Raw genomic sequence first — 19,766 nt, 5'->3', positions numbered from 1 at the left:
GCTAAGGTTTTCGGGAGGCCGATTTCGTCATGTCGGTTCTGTCCAAGTTGTTTGTCAATAACCCTCTTTTTTTTGGACCTTTGTTTAGGCCTCTTTCGGGGGCTACTTTTGTAACCTTTATGTTTTGGGCCGACTTCATCATGTCGGGCCCTTCCAAGTTATTTTTGTAATCCTCTTTCTTGGACCTTGTTCAGGTCTCTTTCAGGAATTACTTTTATAACTTTTATGTTTTGGGCCGACTTCATTCGGTCGGGCCCTTCTAAGTTATTTTTGTAATCCTCTTTCTTGGATCTTGTTCAGGTCTCTTTCAGGGATTACTTTTATAACTTTTATGTTTTGGGCCGACTTCATCATGTCGGGCCCTTCTAAGTTATTTTTGTAATCCTCTTTCTTGGACCTTGTTCAGGTCTCTTTCAGGGATTACTTTTATAACTTTTATGTTTTGGGCCGACTTCATCATGTCGGGCTCTTCTAAGTTATAGTAATCCTCTTTTATAGGGCTGGCCAGACCTCTTTCTATGGATTTACGTATAACTTTGGTTATTGCGATTGGTCCGACTTCTTTAAGTCGGCCAGCCTTTAACTTATTTTTTAGTAATCCATTTTATTAAGACCTCGTCAAGTCCTTTCTACAGATCACTTTCGATAACTTCTTGCATTATTCGGTTTTCATCTTTGCCGATTTTGTAGAAATTGGGTTTAATCATCTTTGGTCGACCTTTTGATGAATTTGGTTTTCATCTCTGTTGGTCTTTATCGTGATCGTGCAGTGAATTTGATTTTCACTTTCTACCGATCTGTAGCTTTATAATCGGACGATGAATGTTTCAGATTAATGAGGCTTGAGAATTTGTAGAAGATCTAAACAGTTTTTATTCAAAAGAAAATGCAAATATATACATGCGGGAGTTTTATCCCTCTAAGTCGGGCGATTTGTGGGTCCTGGCTTGGCACCTCATTAAAAAACCTTTTCAGGAAAAAGAGTGCGTCTTATCCTAAGATCCTTTATCATCCTTAACTATAGTACCTTCTTAGGTTGCAGGCGTGCCATGACCTAGGAAGCTCTCGCCCATCGAGTTCGGATAGTCTGTAGCAGCCCTTTCCAAGTACTTCTATGACTCGGTAGGGTCCTTTCCAATTTGCTGCCAACTTTCCTTCTCCAGGTCGAGTTGTTCCGATATCATTTTGGATTAGGATGAGGTCGTTCTCAACAAAACCTCGCGGCACTACCTTTTGATTGTATCTTGAAGCTATCCAACGTTATAATGCCTCTTCTCTGATCCGAGCTCTTTCTTGGACTTCTGGAAGTAGGTCGAGTTCTTCCCTTTGAAGTTGGGTGTTGGCTTCTTCATTATAGTGGATTACTCTAGGCGACCCTTCTTCAATCTCCACTGGGATCATTGCCTCTATTCCGTACGCTAATCGGAAGGGTGATTCCTTTGTAGTGGAATGTGGCGTTGTTCGATATGCCCATAGGACTTGTGGGAGCTCTTCAGCCCAGGCCCCTTTTGCGTCCTGTAATCTCCATTTTAGTCCAGCCAATATGACTTTGTTAGAAGCTTCGACCTGTCCGTTGGCTTGGGGATGTTCTACGAAAGTAAACTGGTGTTTTATGTTCAAGTCGGCCACTAACTTTCTAAAGCCTGCATCTGTGAATTGGGTGCCATTGTCTGTGGTGATGGAGTATGGGACCCCGAACCTTGTGACAATGTTTCTATATAGGAATTTTCGACTTCTTTGAGCAGTGGCGTTAGCTAGGGGTTCTGCCTCGATCCACTTCGTGAAATAGTCTACCCCTACTATGAGGAATTTAACTTATCCCGATCCCTGAGGGAAGGGTCCGAGAAGGTCGAGTCCCCATTTTGTGAATGGCCAAGGTGAGGTCACGCTGATGAGTTCCTCTGGCGGGGCAATGTGAAAGTTGGCATGTTTCTGACATGGTGGATATATCTTTATGAAATCTGTGGCTTCCTTTTGTAGAGTTGGCCAATAAAATCATGCCCGAAGTACTTTTTTGGTAAGCGCTTGTGCTCCGAGATGATTGCCACAGATGTCACTGTGTACTTCTTCTAGCACTTCCCTTGTGTTGAAAGTCAGCACACATTTTAACAATAGTATTGAGAACCCTCTTTTGTATAGAGTATTGTTTATGATAGTGTAGTATTGTGCCTCCCATTTTAACCTCTTTGCCTCCTTTTTATCTGTGAGAAGTGTCTCTGTTTTGAGGTAATTAATTATGGGAGTCATCCATCCTTGATCCTGATCTATTATGGTTAGGACTTTTTCTGCTTCCAAGATTGACGGGTTTTGCAGCATCTCTTGGATGAGGCTTCTATTGTTGCCCCCTGGTTTGGTGCTGGCTAGTTTTGAGAGTGCATCAGCTCGGGCATTCTATTCTCAAGGTATGTGACGGACCTCATATTCCTCGAGTTGTCCGAGTTGTTCCCTGGTTTTGTCTAGGTACTTTTTCATTGTAGGATCTTTGGCTTGGTAGCTTCCTGCTATTTGTGAGGTGACCACTTGTGAGTCACTGAAGATAGTAAGCTTTTGAGCTCCAACCTCTCTAGCCAGTTTCAAACCAGCTAGTAGTGCCTCATATTCAGCTTGATTGTTTGAAGCAGGGAACCCGAATTTGAGGGAAAGTTCGATTTGGGTTCCCTGGTCGCTTTCAATTATCACACCTGCGCCGCTTTCAGTTTTATTTGAGGAACTGTCTACGTAGAGATTCCACTCTGTAGGGGTTTTCGGGGTGTCTGTAAATTCTACAATCAAGTTGGCCAGGTATTGCGATTTGATGGCTGTCTAAGCTTCGTATTGAAGGTCGAATTCGGACAACTCGACTGCCCATTGCAAAATTCTGCCTGCTAGGTCTGTTTTCTGCAAGATCCCTTTTATGGGCTGGTTGGTCCGAACCCTAATGGTGTGAGCTTGGAAGTATGGACGAAGTCGCCGAGATGTAAGTATGAGAGCATAGGCAAATTTTTCTATTGTTTGGTAGTTCAGCTCGGATCCTTGTAATGCTTTACTGATGAAGTATACGGGTTGTTGCCCACTGTCGTCTTCTCAAACTAGTGCTGAGGCTACTGCCCGACTTCCTACAGCGAGGTATAATATGAGTGGTTCTCCTTCCTGTGGCTGAGTTAGGATGGGTGGTTGTCCCAAGAATCTTTTGAAATCTTGGAAGGCTTGTTCGCACTCCGTGGTCCATTCAAACTTCTTTCCCTTCCTTAGGGTGGCGTAGAAGGGGAGAGATCTTATTACAAATTCGGCTAGAAATCTGGACAAGGCTGCCAACCTTCCGTTGAGTTGTTGTACCTCTTTGACGCAAGTCGGGCTCTTCATGTCGAGTATGGCCCGATATTTATCTGGATTTGCCTCGATTCCTCTTTGTGTGAGCATAAAACCCAAGAATTTGCCAGTTTCTACTGCGAAGGTGCATTTTGTAGGATTGAGTCGCATGCCATGCCTTCTTATAGTGTCGAATACTTGGGTCAGGTCGGACAATAGCGTCTCTTCACTTTGTGTCTTTATTAACATGTCATCCACACAAACTTCCATGATTTTTCCGATGTGATCGGTAAAGACCTTATTCATTAATCTCTGATAAGTAGCTCCCGCGTTTTTAAGACCGAAAGGCATAACGATGTAGCAGTAGTTTGCTTTTGGTGTTAAGAATGAAGTTTTTCTTGGTTGGGTGGATACATTGGGATTTGATTGTATCCCGAATATGCGTCCATAAATGAGAGGTATTTATATCCGGAGGAGGCGTCTACCAGAGCGTCGATACTTGGGAGTAGATAAGGATCTTTTGGGCAGGCTTTGTTGAGATCAGTGTAGTCGGTGCACATTTGCCACTTTCCATTTGATTTTTTTACCAAGACGACATTAGCTAGCCATAGCGGGTACTTGACTTCTCTTATGAATACTGCCTCCAGTAGAGCTTGTACCTGCTCTTCCACAGCTTGGGATCGTTCTGGTCCGAGCTTTCTTTGTCTCTGTCGTACTAGCCGAGATTCTGGGTAGACCGCCAGCTTGTGGCACATTAATTTGGGGTCTATGCCTGGCATATCTGCGGCCTTCCACGCAAAGAGGTCGACATTATCTCGTAAGAACTGTACAAGTGAATCTTTTATATCTCCTTTTAGGATTGTACCGATATTGGTTGTTTTGTCTGGGATGTCTCTGATTTGGATTTTCTCTACTTCACCTTCGGGTTGTGGACGGAGTTCTTCCCGCCTCTGGACTCCACCAAGTTCGATTGTATGGAATTCTTCTCCTCTGCCTCTGAGGTTTAGACTTTCATTGTAACAGCGACGCGCCGTCCTCTGGTCCGCTTTTATTGTAGCTATTCCTTCTGTAGTTGGGAATTTCATACATAGATGCGGAGTCGAGACTACTGCGCCGAGCTGATTTAGTGTTGTCTGACCTATTAATGCATTGTAGGCTGAGTTCACGTCGACCACGATGTAGTCTATCTTGAGTGTTCTTAACTGGTTTCCCTTTCCAAAGGTTGTGTGTAGTGAGATGTATCCAAGTGGATGAACTGGGGTGTCTCCTAGTCCGAATAGGCTGTTCGGATATGTTCTGAGTTATTTTTCTTCCAGTCCGAGCTTGTCGAAGGCAGTTTTGAACAGGATGTCAGCAGAGCTCCCTTGGTCTATCAGTGTGCGGTGGAGATTTGTGTTTGCCAATATGATAGTAATGACCATAGGATTGTCGTGTCCTGGGATGATGACGGATGCGTCTTCCTTGGTAAAAGTGATTGTGGGGATGTCGGGTGTTTCTTCTCTTCCCTCGACATGATATACTTCTTTAAGATATCTTTTGCGAGATGATTTAGAGATCCCCCTCCCACAAATCCTCCGTGTATCATGTGGACATGTCTCTCGGGCGTGCGAGGTGGTCGTTCAGTCCGTCCGACATCTTCATCCCTCCTTCTTTTTCTGGGATCGTCTGCTCGACTTGCCAAATACCGATCTAGCTTTTCCTCTCTTGCCAGTTTTTCTATGATATTTTTCATGTCGAAACATTTATTGGTTGAATGTCCATGGATTCAGTGATATTCACAATATTCAGCCCGGTTTCCTCCTCCTTTTTTGCTTTTAAGTGGTCGGGCTGGAGGTATCTTTTCAATATTGCATACTTCCCTGTAGATATCCACAAGGGACACTCAAAGAGGAGTATAATTGTGGTATTTTTTTATCTTTTCCCCATGTTGATCTTTTTTCTTGGATTCTTTGTCCTTATCTCGAGAGGAATAGGAGAATCTGGACTTTGAGGTCTCTCCTAGTCGAGAGTTTTCCTCCATGTTGATATACTTCTCTGCTCGCTCTTGTACCTCATTTAGAGATGTAGGGTGTTTTTTCGATATGGAGTGACTAAACGGCCCTTCTTTCAAATCGTTGATGAGGCCCATGATGGCCGCTTCTGTGGGCAGACTTTGTATGTCTAGACATGCCTTGTTGAATCTTTCCATGTAGCTGCGGAGACTTTCCCGATCTCCTTGTTTGATTCCTAATAGACTTGGGGCGTGCTTGGTTTTGTCTTTCTGGATAGAGAATCTGGCTAGAAACTTTTTGGCCAAGTCGTCGAAGCTTGAGATGGACCTGGGGGGTAGATTGTCGAACCACTTAATCGCCGTTTTGGTTAAAGTAGTCGGGAAGGCTTTGCAGCGGATGGCGTCTGAGGCGTCGGTGAGATACATTCGACTCCTAAAATTACTAAGGTGATGACTGGGATCTGCGGTGCCATCGTATAAAGTCATATCCGGGAATTTAAAGTCCTTAGGGATTTTGGTCTTCATGATCTCCCTAGTGAATGGATCTTGATCCTTGCGAGAGCTGTCCTCATAGGTGGATCGAGTTGCTTTGGCTTTGAGATCGGCTTCGAGTTTTAGAAGTTTATCTTCTAATTTCCGGCGTCACCTTATCTTCCTTTGTAGATCCTTCCCAACTTCTCGCTGATGTTGGGCTTCTTTTTCAAGTTGTTTTAAACGATCTTGAAGCGTCTCTAGAGCTCTCGGGTTTGGTGAGTTTTTGTCCCCGTTAGATTCTGGGGTATCTTTTAGTGTAGTATCCGCGTTTTTGTGCGGCGTTCTATCTTCTAGATCTTAATCGTGGTTGTTGTCATGGTCGTCTGCCATGGTGATAGGATGACTTCCAGGTTCCCCGGCAACGGCGCCAATGTTCTGTGGGTCACCTGAAACTGTAGGTCGATCTCGGATGAGATCTTCTGTACTGGTCGGAGATGACATGCCCGACTGGTGAAGGGCGGCTGGAGCGGTTGGGTCCGACTTGTTGAATTGAGTGATGCTGCTGATCCTTTGTCACCGGAGGGTGGGGGTACCTGTAAGGGACTCCGATGCTTAAGTTAGCAAGGGTATTAAGTAGGTTTTTAGTAGAATCAGAGTATAAGTTATACCTGGGTGCTCCAGTGTATTTATAGAGGTGTGGAGTGACCTTTTTAGATAAGATAAGTTAGTTATCTTATCTTATCTTATCTTTGAGCGAGGTCATCTTATCTTTAAGGGAACCGCCCTTATCTCTAGAGGCTTGGGCTGCCTTAGGATTTGGGTCGTGTTCCTCTGTTGGGCCCTTATTGGGCTTTTCCTGGTGATTTGGCTGAACTCTTTAAAAAAGAGGTCGAACGGTCTGACCTGAAGAGGTCGGTCGTCTTGTCAGTAGAACATCACAGGTCGGACAGCTCGACCCAGGGTATGAACACCCAGGTTTCCCCGTGGCCCTTGGTCCTTTCGGGCGTACGGGAACGGGTTCGAGCATTGGTCTCGGCTCGCCCATTATCTCCTCCCCGATTTCCTTCACGGCCTTCCACCCTCCTGAGTGGAGAGCGGGTGCGGGATAGGCTCGGCCAGAAGTCCCTGCCACGGGAGGGGCGATATTGATCTCGTGCCGCTAGCTCGCGTTCGAGATTTTGCACCCTGTGTCTGAGCTCCTGCATGATCCTTGCGTGGTCGTCTCCCGTTCCTCTGAAAGGACACCTTTCGGGAGATCGGGAGCGTTGGTTTTCTCTTTGTGTCATGTGTCTCGACTGCTCGCAGGAGGCGCTTGCAGAGCTCACCCTGCTCCTCATGCAGGCTCCTTCTTCTTCGCGAAGCTCGTCCGAGTGTGGGAACAACGCTGCCATTCAATCCAGATCCCCATAGACGACGCCAATGTTCGGTTGCTCGGGTCCGAAGCGGATTTGGTACGATGGAGTTCGAGAGTTGGTGGGTTACTGGATGCCTGGCCTGGGAAAGCTCCGGAGGGCAGGTGAGCGAGACTCTTTCGAGCTAACGAGGAGGCTGGTGCCACTTGCAAGGACTCCAATACTCAAGTTAGTGTCCGTACAAGAGGCGGCAATTAGGGTAAATGGGGTGATGTATCTAGGGGGAGGGGTAGGCCTTCCCTTTATATAGTCTGTACTAGAGTGGGTCCCACATGTGCAGACCCTCTTTCCTAGAAGTTTTCTTTCCAACTGTCTAGGGGTTCTGATGAGGTAGGGGAGTAATGTGAGTTGGCGGGTCAGAAAACCCGTCGGGTCAGCTCTCGGGGATAACCCGAACCCGATTTGCTTGTGGGCTGGGCTAGAACAATAATTAACCCATTTAGTTATCTATTCCCAAATCCCAATATCCTGTTGCAATCTCCCCCTCCCATTGTACCATTTTAGCTTTTTTTTTTTCCTTTTACAGCGACAAGCGGGTGTTGAAGACTAGGCTCGGCCCAAAATAAAATTTAATCCATATTTTTTAAATTTGAATTTTTTATTTTTGTAATATTTAGGTCAGTTAAAATTATATTTTGTGATATTTATTATCAAAGATTGTCCAATCTATCTCACCAAATATATATAATTTGTAGATATTCGGTCCAAAATGATATTGTATAATTAAAATATATATTTATAGAGAAATTAATATGTTATGCTTTTATATTTCATTAATATTTTTATATTATATAATATTAGTTTTACTTTAAAATAATTTAATTTGATATAAATTAATATTTGTTAAATTTAAAAAATTATATACATTAATTATCTATGAAGCACGAACACTTAGCTGAGTTGTAGTGTCCGCATATCGGATACATTTTATTTTTAGACACAACACTAATTCGACACGCATGTCTTCTGTATCCAACCGTGTCTTAATAAAAAAAATAAAAAATTCTTCTCCAGACACACCTAGATACCATCACATGTCAGCATATCTAGCTTTATTCTTTACATATATTCTTAAAATAAGTTTAGAAATAATATATACTATTAATTATTAAAGCAAAATATTCTGAATACTTTATATAATTAAATAAAGACATTAAAAATAATTAAAAAATACTTTATATTTTAATATTAATAAAATATTAAAATATCATTATAATTTATTTAAAAAATATTTTATATTTTATATATATGTCATGTTCACGTATCTTATAAAAATTTAAAATTTGTGTAATTTAAAATTCGTGTGTCCGCATGTCCCGTATTCGTGTGCGTGCATCATAACTAATTATATATCTAAACATCTAGTTGATCCATTTTAACCCTTTTAGTTCAAATTAATTTAAAATTAAGTTCAAATATTAAAATAAACCCTATAAAATACAAAAATATTATTTATATACCAAAATTAGCCACTAATATATTTATGTATAAATATATGTATAATTTAATTTATTTTCAATATGTATTTATATTCCAACATATATAAAAACATTAATTTTTATATCTCTATCATTTATATCTTGTTATCATTTATATCTTGTTCTCAATATCTTGTCCTATTCTTAGAATCAATCACAATAGCAATCACAACCTTAAGGATTATCCTATTGACGTTTTACTAAACACAAGCCAGGTAAGAAATCAGACCAAAACTATGCAACCTTTGCATTCTGAGTCAGCTTATCGTATGTATCAGGAAACGGGAACCAAAGTGGATTGAGATTCTTCCAAATTTATTAGTCTCTGCCCAGTCATAATCACCCTACAACACAATCCAGCATTTCAAAGAACAAGGGACATTTCACCAAAAGAATCTTTGAAGATACAAATCTTAATTATCATGTAATATTACTGCACTTGTACCAAATAAAACAATCAAATTCATCAAAAGCAAAAAACAGTGGCAAAAACTATTCTGAAGATGTGCTACTTGGACAAAGGAAAAGGGGTAACAAACAAAAAAATGATGCTGGAATTCTACTTGATGTATTGGGAGACCCACTTGAAGCCATCGCCGTATCCCATCTTGCGGACGATGCTGCACATGAACACTTCGAGAGGTCGAAGGTTGGAATCCGTGAGATTGATCTTGCCTTTGCCCGTGGTGAAATTTGTCAGGCCGAGATGATATCGTAGCTCCTCTTCCGAAGCTGCGTATGGGATGTCGATCTTGTTTCCTAGCACTAGAAACGGAACATTTGCCAAGGCTTCGTCTGAAAGCAACGCGTCAAGCTCCTTCTTCGATTCTGCAAACCTCTCCTTGTCGTAGGCGTCTACCAGATAAACAACAGCATCCACCTGAAAAGCCGAAACCAATGAAACTCTATATCCTATTTGGTAACTGTTCAAGGACAAATAAACAGAGTGACACAAACCTGTTTAGAGAATGAGACGGGTATAAGAGTAGGCAAGAATCAAATGCCTCTATCCTAAGATAACTTTTCCAACTTTCTATCCACCAAAAATCTAGAGACAACTGACTCTGTCATAATTGTCACAATGTTTCTGTCTCAAGACACTTACCAGACACAACCTAAAAGAGTTAAGCTACTAAAGAATCGATCACCAATCTTCAAGAAGTTATGGTACAATGGAATATAAGTCAAGTCAAACTACGGTAAGAGCAGAAAAGAATCAATGAATCAAACCCCAAACCCTTGTATGGATTGTTGAATAAGCAAGGAAATGCATCTAGGGACTAAGCAACAATTATGAAACAAAACTCAGTCGTCATTACTAGATACCTCTTCTCCAAGAGGTGAAAAAATATATCAATTCACAATTATATATTCTAAATGTATAATGCATAAAAAGGATGAGTCAATCACTTTTTGGGGGGGGGGGGGTGTTCTAATAGTTAGATTTTTGTGCTGATCTAAGTACGTTACGTTAAGTCTCCCTCTCAGTCTTGTAATGTTCTTGTTTTAGAATACATTAGGGAGCAAAGAGGACATGTTTGGAAAGTCACTAGTAAACACCTCCTGGAAGTTCATTAAGGGGTGCTATCAGCGAAAACTTCCACTTTCAATATCTGCCTCTGATGAATCAGATAACTACAGAGAGCTTTATCTGGGATTAAGAAGGCATAGATTGCAGGATGAGTAAGAACTTATGCAAATCAACCTAGTTACTATTATTAACAAGAAGAATGAAACAGAAAAAACTGTAAGAGTTTGAAACAAAAATGTGGTAGCCGGGAAATAGCAACGTATTGGCAAAGGATCACAGGAAAAAGGAGCAAGACCAAAAGCACTTAAAGTGAAAACCAGCACTCCATATGGAAAATGAACACTAATGAACAGACCAGATTGGAAGTAGGTGATATGTTATGTTAAGTTGAAACGATTCGCAACCAAGGAGCATAGACACTCCACTGAGCTGCCTAGCAAGCACACACTTGTCACTCGTGGCCAACCATGTCTAGACCATTAATAAATAAACGGACCTCTTTGAACATAGCCAATCAAGATATAATATAATTGGCTATAGGAGCACTAGTCACCTTGTCTAAGAAGCAATTTGTCCCATCAATGAAACAAAATAGAATGCTTCAAGGACTCAACAGAAACAAAGTGAATAACCAAGCTCCAAAGCATCACCACAAAGAAAAATCCACTTTGGCAATTGCTAAATCATTACAAATTATCACTGGACATAAATCAGAAATTGAGAAAAATAATAAACAAAGCAAAAACTCAAAATAACGATTATAACCTTTGCATAGTAGTCTTTCCAGACTCTGCGAGCAACTTGGTGGCCACCCAAATCAAAAGCCTTGAACTTGATCTTGCCAATGCTCAATTCCTCGGAAGTGGGGTGTTGGGTAGGTTGATGCTGAACTAATCTCTGAAATTGAAACAAACCCCAGAAAAATTAAGAATTAAAAATCTCATCTTTTTAAAGTATTTTCAAAGGGTATTGAAACAAGAACCTCGTCTTTGAGCATGTGAAGGAGGGTGGTCTTGCCGGCATTATCGAGACCCAGGAAGAGAATCTTGGCTTCTTTTTGCCAAAGGCCGAGGGAGGCTAGAATGCCATAGAACCAGTCAAAGAGGAACATGTCTTGAGAGATCCAAACCCGAAAGTGAAAAAGGGAAAAGGAATAAGATACAGATCGCAGGTTTGAGGAACGATGATTGAGAAGGGAAGCAGATCTTGGGTTGGGAGATACAGATCCTACATCATGTAATGTTTTTGTCTCTTTTTTTGCATTTACAAAAAGCATGTGGTGGCAATGCAATGCACCAATCTATTCTTTTATTTATTATTTATTTCTTTTTTCTGAAAAATTCATGTCATTTAAATATTAATATGTATTATGTTAAATAATTTAATTGAATATATTTAATAATTTTAGTTGTTACTTTTATATAAAAATCTTTTTTTGAAAATAATTATCTAATTTTATACTAAATTTAAATAAGATATGAAATATCAAAATTTATATACTAAATAAGAACGTAACTTAAAATAATAGAAAACCAGTTGAATTGGATTAGTGAAATGTTTTTGTTTATAAGACCCAATGATAACAATCTAATCAACATATATTAAAATATTTGATTCAAACACTCAGGGTGTGTTTGGATTGTAGAAAAGAGAAACTTGTTTGAATTTTTTGACCGTTTTATTTTTATGTTTGACACTATTTTTAAATTCACGTTTATTAAAAACTAAAAGTTTTAATTTTTTTGTTTACCTTTTCATGTTAGATTGAATTTTATATTCTATATATCAATTATGTCTTTGATTATTTATATGTTTATTGTTTATTTTTATAATATTTTTTTCTAATACTCTCTTATGCATATTATTATTTTTTATAAAATTTTTGTTTTTTTATGAATTCTTTTATTGTTATTGTATATTTTTTTGTATGAAATATTTTTTTTACTTTGTATTATGATTTTATTAATTCTAATAGAGTACTAAAGAATATTGAAAGTACTAAAAAAAATTAAAATTTATTTAAATATTTAAAATAAAATTATAAGATAACATAAAATAATTATTTAAATTCATGTCCTTTTTTATAATTTTTCATTTAAAAGTAATTTTGAATAATGTAATCCAAATAATATTTAGTTTACTATAATCCATTTTGAATAAAAATTACGAAACATAAACTATATTAATACTAACTCACTTTTGATCAAAATCAATTTTATACAAACATCCGTTTACAAACGATAATTCAAACACACACTTAATAGTTCAAGAATCATACAAAACCAAAATAAGGCTAGTTTGAAAAAACAGTTTAATTAAGTTATTTTAGAAAAAATAGTTTAAATAATAAATGACTATATTAAAAGTAGTTTATAAATAAGTTATTTGTATTTAGATTTTAAATTTTAAAAGTGCTTATTTTATAAAAATATGATAAAAAAATAGTAGTATTATGAGAAAAGTCATTTTTTTAACTTCTCTATAAATTTCATAGTTTCTTAAAAAGCTGCAATTTAATTTTAAAAATTGTACTAAATATTAATATTATTATTTTTTATAAATAAAAAATTTAAAAATATTATTACTTTTAAAATTTTCCAAATGAAACCTAAATACTATCATGTAATTTTCTTATAAAAATAGAACAATTATGCATCATCTGAGATCATCGTAGATTTCATCACTTGTTAATTCTTATCAAAGATTTTCAAACATATTTCTCTTACTTGTGTGTATCATTTCACATTTTAATAAGACTTTAATTTTCCAAGTTCCAACAGCCCAATGGAGGACAGCTTTGGGGACCAATGATGTTGGTGTTGGTTGGCTGGCTGGCCTTGTAATTAGTGAGTTGTATGTAACTTATTTATTATATTTCACTTTATTTATAAAGATTTAGTTATCTTATATTCTAAAAATACATATTAAAATTATAAATTAAAAATATTAAAAATACAAAAAATTAAATTTTTAACATATTTATTTTATATTTATTATATATCTTTAAGATACATATTACACTACAAGAAAACAAGCTTTTTGCTACGCTTTTAAAGCGTGGCGAAAAGTCCAAAAAAGCGTAGCGATAGCTTTTTGCCACGCTTTTTAAGCTACTGGCACGCTTTTGAAAGGGTCACAACTGCAAGGTGCCGGTTGCTCTATCGCCACGCTTTTGGTGACTTATCGCCACGCTTCTTTTCTTGCCACGCTTTTACAGATCGCAACGCTTTAAAAGCGTGGCCATATGTGTGAGATATGGCTACGCTTTTAAAGCGTGCCAATAGCAAGATATGGCTACGCTTTTAAAGCGTGCCAATAGCGAGACATATGGCTTCGCTTTAAAAGCGTGCCAATAGCAAGACATATCGCTACGCTTTTAAAGCGTGGCTGTTAATACCCACTGTAACGTTTATCGCCACGCTTCCAAAGCGTGACAACAAGTGAAGATATGGCTACGTTTTAAAAGCGTGCCAATAGGTACGGAACTAAATTACAGCCACGCTTTAAGCGTGGCTGTTGATTGCTGCTGTACAATATAGCCACTCTTTTAAAGCGTGGCTGTAAGTTAGTTCAGTATCTATTGGCACTCTTTTTTTATAAACCTTACAAAATCATAGATAATTTTAAAATTTAAAAGATGACTATTTTAAATCAACTAATCATTGCTTCATAAACTTGTCACAGAAAAAAAGTGTTTGATCACATGATATACTCTAACAAAATACCAAAAATCAAAGTCTCATCCACTAGCAATTTCCTAATACATGAATTACAATTCCAACATGGGTTACATTATCTACTTCCTTTACACTTCATTACAAAATATAAAACTTCATGATTACTGATCATCATTGTGAGCGAAATTGTTTTCAGCACTGCCCTGCATCATTTTAAATGTTGTGTGTTAGTGCATCTTATACCAAACCAAAAAATGAAAAGACATATTATCAACAAACTGTGTTATAGTCGTACAATAATTATAACCAGCAAAGGCTTTTCTTTCATAGTGAAAGCCACTATACTTTTTGTGTTCTTAAAGTTTTCAAAAAAGGGAAAGGATAGTGATATAGGAAGCTAACAATCAAACTGCCCCCTCCCCCTTTTTTTTTTTGCTGCAACTATCACATGTTTTAACTCAACAATTCACAACCAAATTAACCATTCTTGTAGCCCTATACTGCACCTACAGTCACATGCATGCACCATAAGTTTATTATAGCAACTAGAATCAATACAAATTGCATATGGATTCTATAATCGATTTCTTCTTCTAATTAATAAAAGGTGGGAAAAGAAAGAAAGAAAAGACCAATCCCCAATAAATAAATCAAGCAAAATGAGATATACCATGAGGGCCATTAATTCCTTTTGGAGTCTGCAAAAATCAAAACAAACAAAACCATTAAAATTCAATTATGGTTTCTTTTCTTTTTCTTTTTCCAATTTGATTAGGAAAAGTGCAAATCTTCAAAGATTTCTCGTGTTTTCCAAAATTGAGATTCAATGCCACACTAAATACAAAACAAAACACTACTAAAAAGTCAACAACTTTGAATTCAGATTCCAATTCAACACCATTAGCACCATTTATAATCTTTTATCTCACTATCAAATGTCCAAAATCAACAACAATAATAAGTCAACTACTTTGAATGGAAATATATCGAATATCCAAAGATAGTGACTTACATCTTTGGGTGGAATATGAGTTGATTCGGACGAGCGAGGAGTATATCTCAGTCTGCTACTTGAGGCATCCAAAGGAGAATTTTGGGCAGCTTGCACTAAGGCTGCTACCTCTTCCTCACTCATTCCAGGGTTGACTTGGTGCACCAATACCTTTAATAAACTACATACACCGTCCATCTTCTTCTCTAATGATTCAACCTTGTTGTTGTATTCAACTTTGACTTGTCGAATCTCCTCATCCTTTTTAAGAGAGCTTCTTGTAATCGACGCCCCATAACAACGAACTTGACTTGGTTGGTCCTTTCCTAGCACTCCTACAAATGCATCCTCATCATTTTTCCTACCTCTATGCGGGTTTGAAGTTCAGCCTGTCAAAAGTGAGGAGCAATAAAATACAAAGCCGCATTAACTCAATAGAAATCACTATAGAATTTATATTGTACAAATCCAAATACAAATACAAACAACTCACAATTGTGCTTTGTGTTTTAGCATCAATTTCTTTTCCTTTTTTACTTGTGCAAGTTTCTATGAAAACTTCAACTCTTGATGGTTCTTCACTGTTCTCTTTAGAGTCGCGCTAGAGTACATGTAGAAAAATTTACGTGAAGCATACTATCTAGAAAACTACAACATAAATATAAATGAGAAATCACAAAAAAATAAGTTATATTACCAGCTATTACAAACATATCTCCATAAAATTACATAAAGGAATCTTATATCCATGAGATTCACATCCCTAAATAAAATTTAGAACTCTTTGCTCTGAGCCATACATTACTCTTTTCTTGGGAAGGGAATTACTAAAAGTATAAAGTAAAGAGAAATATAGTCAAGTTACTTGCATTGCTTGCATGTAGGGCAGTAGTTACAAATCAAAATTACATTTACCTTTTGAAAAATTTAAAACAAAATATATTACTGACATATATAGATACAAGTTACGTATCATCATGGCATTATTTCTCGTAATTATTTTACTTTACATGGTATTTTAATTACTACATATTTAAACTAAACGCAAATTAGGAGCTTGTGATTTTGAAAAGCACAAGCACTTCTTCAGAAAAACTTTACCAAATCAAGCCTTAATGTCTTATTGGTTCTGCATCACTAGCAGACATAAAAAAAATCCTAAAAACAAATAGGTATTCATGAAGACATGAATTGAGTCAAGTTTTTTCTGTTGAATATTTTAGGAAATAAACTTATTTAATTACAATAATATCTCTGACAGCTTAGAACACTCGAAAGACCTCCACATCAATATGATATATAGTTGTGCAAGTGTATTCAAGTGAGACAGCGCAAACCAAATGCACCAATTCACAAAATTCAATATTAAAAGCACAAACAGTGGCAATCGACAAGAATTAGTATCCAAATCCAGTAATAATAATCCAATAATTCAAGACAAAGACACCAGTAGGGTCAATTCTCAAAGCCTTTACGAAATTCAGAAAACAGGGAAGGAGGAAGAAAAAAGAAGTAATACCATCAGCAGACATAGCAAAAACTAACAAGTTTCTTAGAGTGTTGTGGTGCAAATGGTAGAGCTTTGAAGAAATTGAATTTGTGAGATTGCTCCCTGAATTTGAGAAACAAGAATTTGTTACTATTTATCCAAAGTAAATTACAACATATCAGCATGAAAGCCTTATGCATGGCACATATAATAAATTCAGCTGCAAAAAGTTAAATGGATAAAGCTAATACTACTAAGTACTCATTAATCAGCTTCAATATATTGGGTAGTAGCTATTAGATAGTTGATTAATTTTGAGGATTTCTGTTGCTTTCTGTCGGTGGAGAAATTAAATTAAAATAAAAATAATATAGGAATAACAATACATTATACATATACATATTGAAAATCATGTTACGGCTAATGCCCTTCATCATCAATTATTCGTCCCTTTAATTTTCTCTTAATATATATCTCATTAATCTTGGCATGAATTTCGTATATATTAGGAAAGGAAATGGATTAACCCATGAGAAAGAAATAAAAGAAAGATGAGAGAACTCAGAGAAGCGTGTTTATAAGGAAAAGAATCTTAAACCAAGGATTGAATTTTGGAAGTTAATTTTACAATTCGTGCAGGAACTTATGCAACATCCAAATGGTGCATTCCTGCTTCATTTCTACTAAGATTCAATCAAATAAACCAAAGCACAATGAAAACATAGGACCATGAACTCATGTTTGGTGATGATAACAATGGTCTCGACAACAAATAGCTGCTTCTAAATTGACAAAAATGAAACAGTATTCAAATATATAAGTAACTTTAAATAATTTTAGCAAGAATTTAATTGTAAATTGTGCTCTATGCAGAGGATGAAAATTAACTTGAAGGTACAACCATTATGAGTGAACAGTAAATAATAATCAGGGGCACCCACAACTGCTAACTCAATACACTCCTCAAATGGAATCAAATCCTCAAAATTACTAGTTGAAATTGCAAATGTCTCATGTTCAAATTTACTGGTACAGTGGTATGTGATGCCCAATAAACAGATTAGAATATCCATAAAACTTATCAATGAGAAGACACCAAAGAAGGCACATCAAAGAAGTTGGTGAATCTAATATATATAAAGGTCATAATAACTTCTTTGGTATGTGAAACAAACTATGGATATAGATTCTAATTGACAAATGGTAATTAATTAAAAGTAACAAGAGTATTGTATATTGTTATAGCTAAAACAAAAATAAAGATATGAGCTAGATTCCATGTACATTTAAAAATTATTGTTGATCAGAAGCAAAATGAAGCATACTTCAATGTAATCACGTTATTAGTTTAACAGTTTCACATTACTCATATGTTCCAATACATGAACATAGGACACGATAGCTCAAATGAATCTATAGTCACTACCATCATAGAAACCAATTTAAAATAACCAAAATGAAGATACAGTGAGCCAGTAAGAGAAAATTACCAGAGCCAGCAGCAGTAATAGCTTGCCTATACTTCTTGTCCCGGGCTTAAATACAAAACAAATTTCTTTAGTAAGTCGCAAACAAAGTAAAAGAGCAAAGTCAGTCATAAAATCACTATGATGGTTTTTTGACAAGATAATTAGAGGCTTGGTCCAGAAAAAAAATTAATAAGGACCATTTTTCGCTTTGCAGCTGAAGATCTTGCACAATGAACCAAAACCCAAGGAGGAACCCTTACAAGAATGCAATCTCATATGATCCAAAATTGATCTCACAAATCACAGACAAGGAAAACAACATCATCAAATTCGAAGCATGAACATGTCATAAATCTTCAAACAAAGTAGACATGTAAATAAAAACGCGAATCATGAACCCCCAAATATTCAAATTACAGTGCGATTTAATACAAAAAAAGGAATAATCTTTTTTCTTTGCAACTTGCTTAACCAGCTCAACATGACAACACTTAAACCGATTAATCAATTCGACAAAGCTTCCCTTGAATCATTAAAAAAAAACACAGATTTCGAATGAGGAGACAAAAATCACACACTAAGGAAATGAATAAAAATCACATGCAAAGACGAAGTATATGAAATGAGACAGAGAGAATGAAAGATGAAATTACCAACAAGTGAGGGCTTCGTCGTCCTGGGCTTCGTCACTGGTCTTCATCATTCTGGGCTTCGTCACAACATAGCCATCAGATTTGCTGAGCGACTTACAAAGAAGAGGACTTACAAGAAGCAAGAAGCAGGAAGGCAGCGGCGCGGAAGGGTTTAGGGGGTTAGGGTTTTACAGCGACGGAAGGGATGGGCAGCGGCAAAGGGGAGCATCCACGGCGACTGAGCGGAGGGAGTCACTTCCAGAGATAGTCACCACAGAAGGAGGGTTGGGAGTGCCAGAAAAGAGATTTCCGGCAGAGGCATTGCAATCGCAGCATCGTTCTCACGGAGTGTGATCGGAGTGTCGTCGCGCGGTGTGGGCGAGGCACAATGAAGGAGGAGAAGTTAGGGCACAATGGAGTAAGTGTCTCGTCGCTGGGGCTTTTGATGGAGGAATAGTTATCGCAGAGCACGAACGAGAAGGGGTTAGGGCAGAGCAAGCACAATGAAGCTTTTTCTCTAAGTTTTTTGTGATTACCTTTTTTTTTCTAAGTCTTTAAACGAAGAGGGGTTTTTTTAATTTATCCGATACCTTTTTTTTTGGGAACCTTTTGGCCACGCTTTTAAAGCGTGCCAAAAGGCTTCTCGTCAACGGCTACACTTTTCAAATGCCGGAATAACAAAACTCCGTTGCTACGCTTTAAAAGCGTGCCGGTTTCTCTCTACGGCTACGCTTTTTAAGCATGGAAAATAAAAGCATGGCCAAATCTAGCATCAATTGTCACTCCCATAAAAACGTGGCCATTGACACTTTTTGCCACGCTTTTGAAGCGTAGCAAAAAAAAAGTGGCCAAATCTTTATTTTATCGCCACCCACATAAAAGCGTGGCCATAGACCACTTTTGGCTACGCTTTTAAAGCGTGGCCATAGGCCTTTTTTCTTGTAGTGTTAATTAAACTTTATTTATAATTTTTTTGTTAAGATAATTAATTTTGTACAATAATTAAACTTTTATGGGCTAATCTTATATTGAACATTATTTAACTATATTAACAAGATATTGAATATTTTTTATTTATTATTTAAAAATTATGTTTTTGACATACTATTGTAATTTGAATATTCATTTTCCAGCTATTCGATTGATAATTGTAAACCGTAGCTAACTATTCTCTAACCCTAAGTATGTAGATGATTAAATACCATTATAACCAAAATTGAAGGACTCAAACTAGTCTCTTACCCTTAAATGAGAAGAAAACTTTGCTAATCTTGGTTTTAAGAGTTGCAACTATATTAAATGAACTTCATATTGTTTAACATTGAAAATTTAAGT

General features: G+C 37.1%; 1 protein-coding gene and 1 non-coding gene across 2 annotated transcripts; both read right to left on the bottom strand.

Moving 5' to 3' along the window:
• Positions 1 to 8,936: 8,936 nt before the first annotated feature.
• Positions 8,937 to 11,494, bottom strand: LOC112796354 (small COPII coat GTPase SAR1A). Its single transcript, XM_025838769.3, has 3 exons — positions 11,156 to 11,494; positions 10,939 to 11,070; positions 8,937 to 9,522 (listed from the first exon to the last, which is right to left on the bottom strand). The coding sequence occupies exons 1-3, from the start codon at positions 11,447 to 11,449 to the stop codon at positions 9,202 to 9,204; spliced, it is 747 nt and encodes a 248-aa protein (XP_025694554.1). The 5' UTR covers positions 11,450 to 11,494; the 3' UTR covers positions 8,937 to 9,201.
• LOC112799101 (small nucleolar RNA snoR83) lies at positions 10,175 to 10,300 on the bottom strand. Its single transcript, XR_003200686.1, has one exon. It is a non-coding gene; the product is annotated as a small nucleolar RNA snoR83 (small nucleolar RNA).
• Positions 11,495 to 19,766: the final 8,272 nt, after the last annotated feature.

This window comes from Arachis hypogaea, chromosome 4 (genome assembly GCF_003086295.3).
Source record: "Arachis hypogaea cultivar Tifrunner chromosome 4, arahy.Tifrunner.gnm2.J5K5, whole genome shotgun sequence".
Taxonomy (NCBI): Eukaryota; Viridiplantae; Streptophyta; class Magnoliopsida; order Fabales; family Fabaceae; genus Arachis; species Arachis hypogaea.
Note: the sequence above shows the minus strand (reverse complement) of the source record. Positions and strands in the feature narration are given on the sequence as shown.

What these genes read in the sequence shown, in the direction of transcription:
- LOC112796354 (XM_025838769.3), bottom strand. Translation starts at nt 11,449, where the DNA reads ATGCTTTTTGTAAATGCAAAAAAAGAGACAAAAACATTACATGATGTA. An exon ending in TTCACATGCTCAAAGACGAG is followed by an intron (nt 11,071 to 11,155) that starts GTTCTTGTTTCA and finishes TTTCAATTTCAG; the next exon opens with AGATTAGTTCAGCATCAACC. An exon ending in GGAAAGACTACTATGCAAAG is followed by an intron (nt 9,523 to 10,938) that starts GTTATAATCGTT and finishes TCGGCTTTTCAG; the next exon opens with GTGGATGCTGTTGTTTATCT.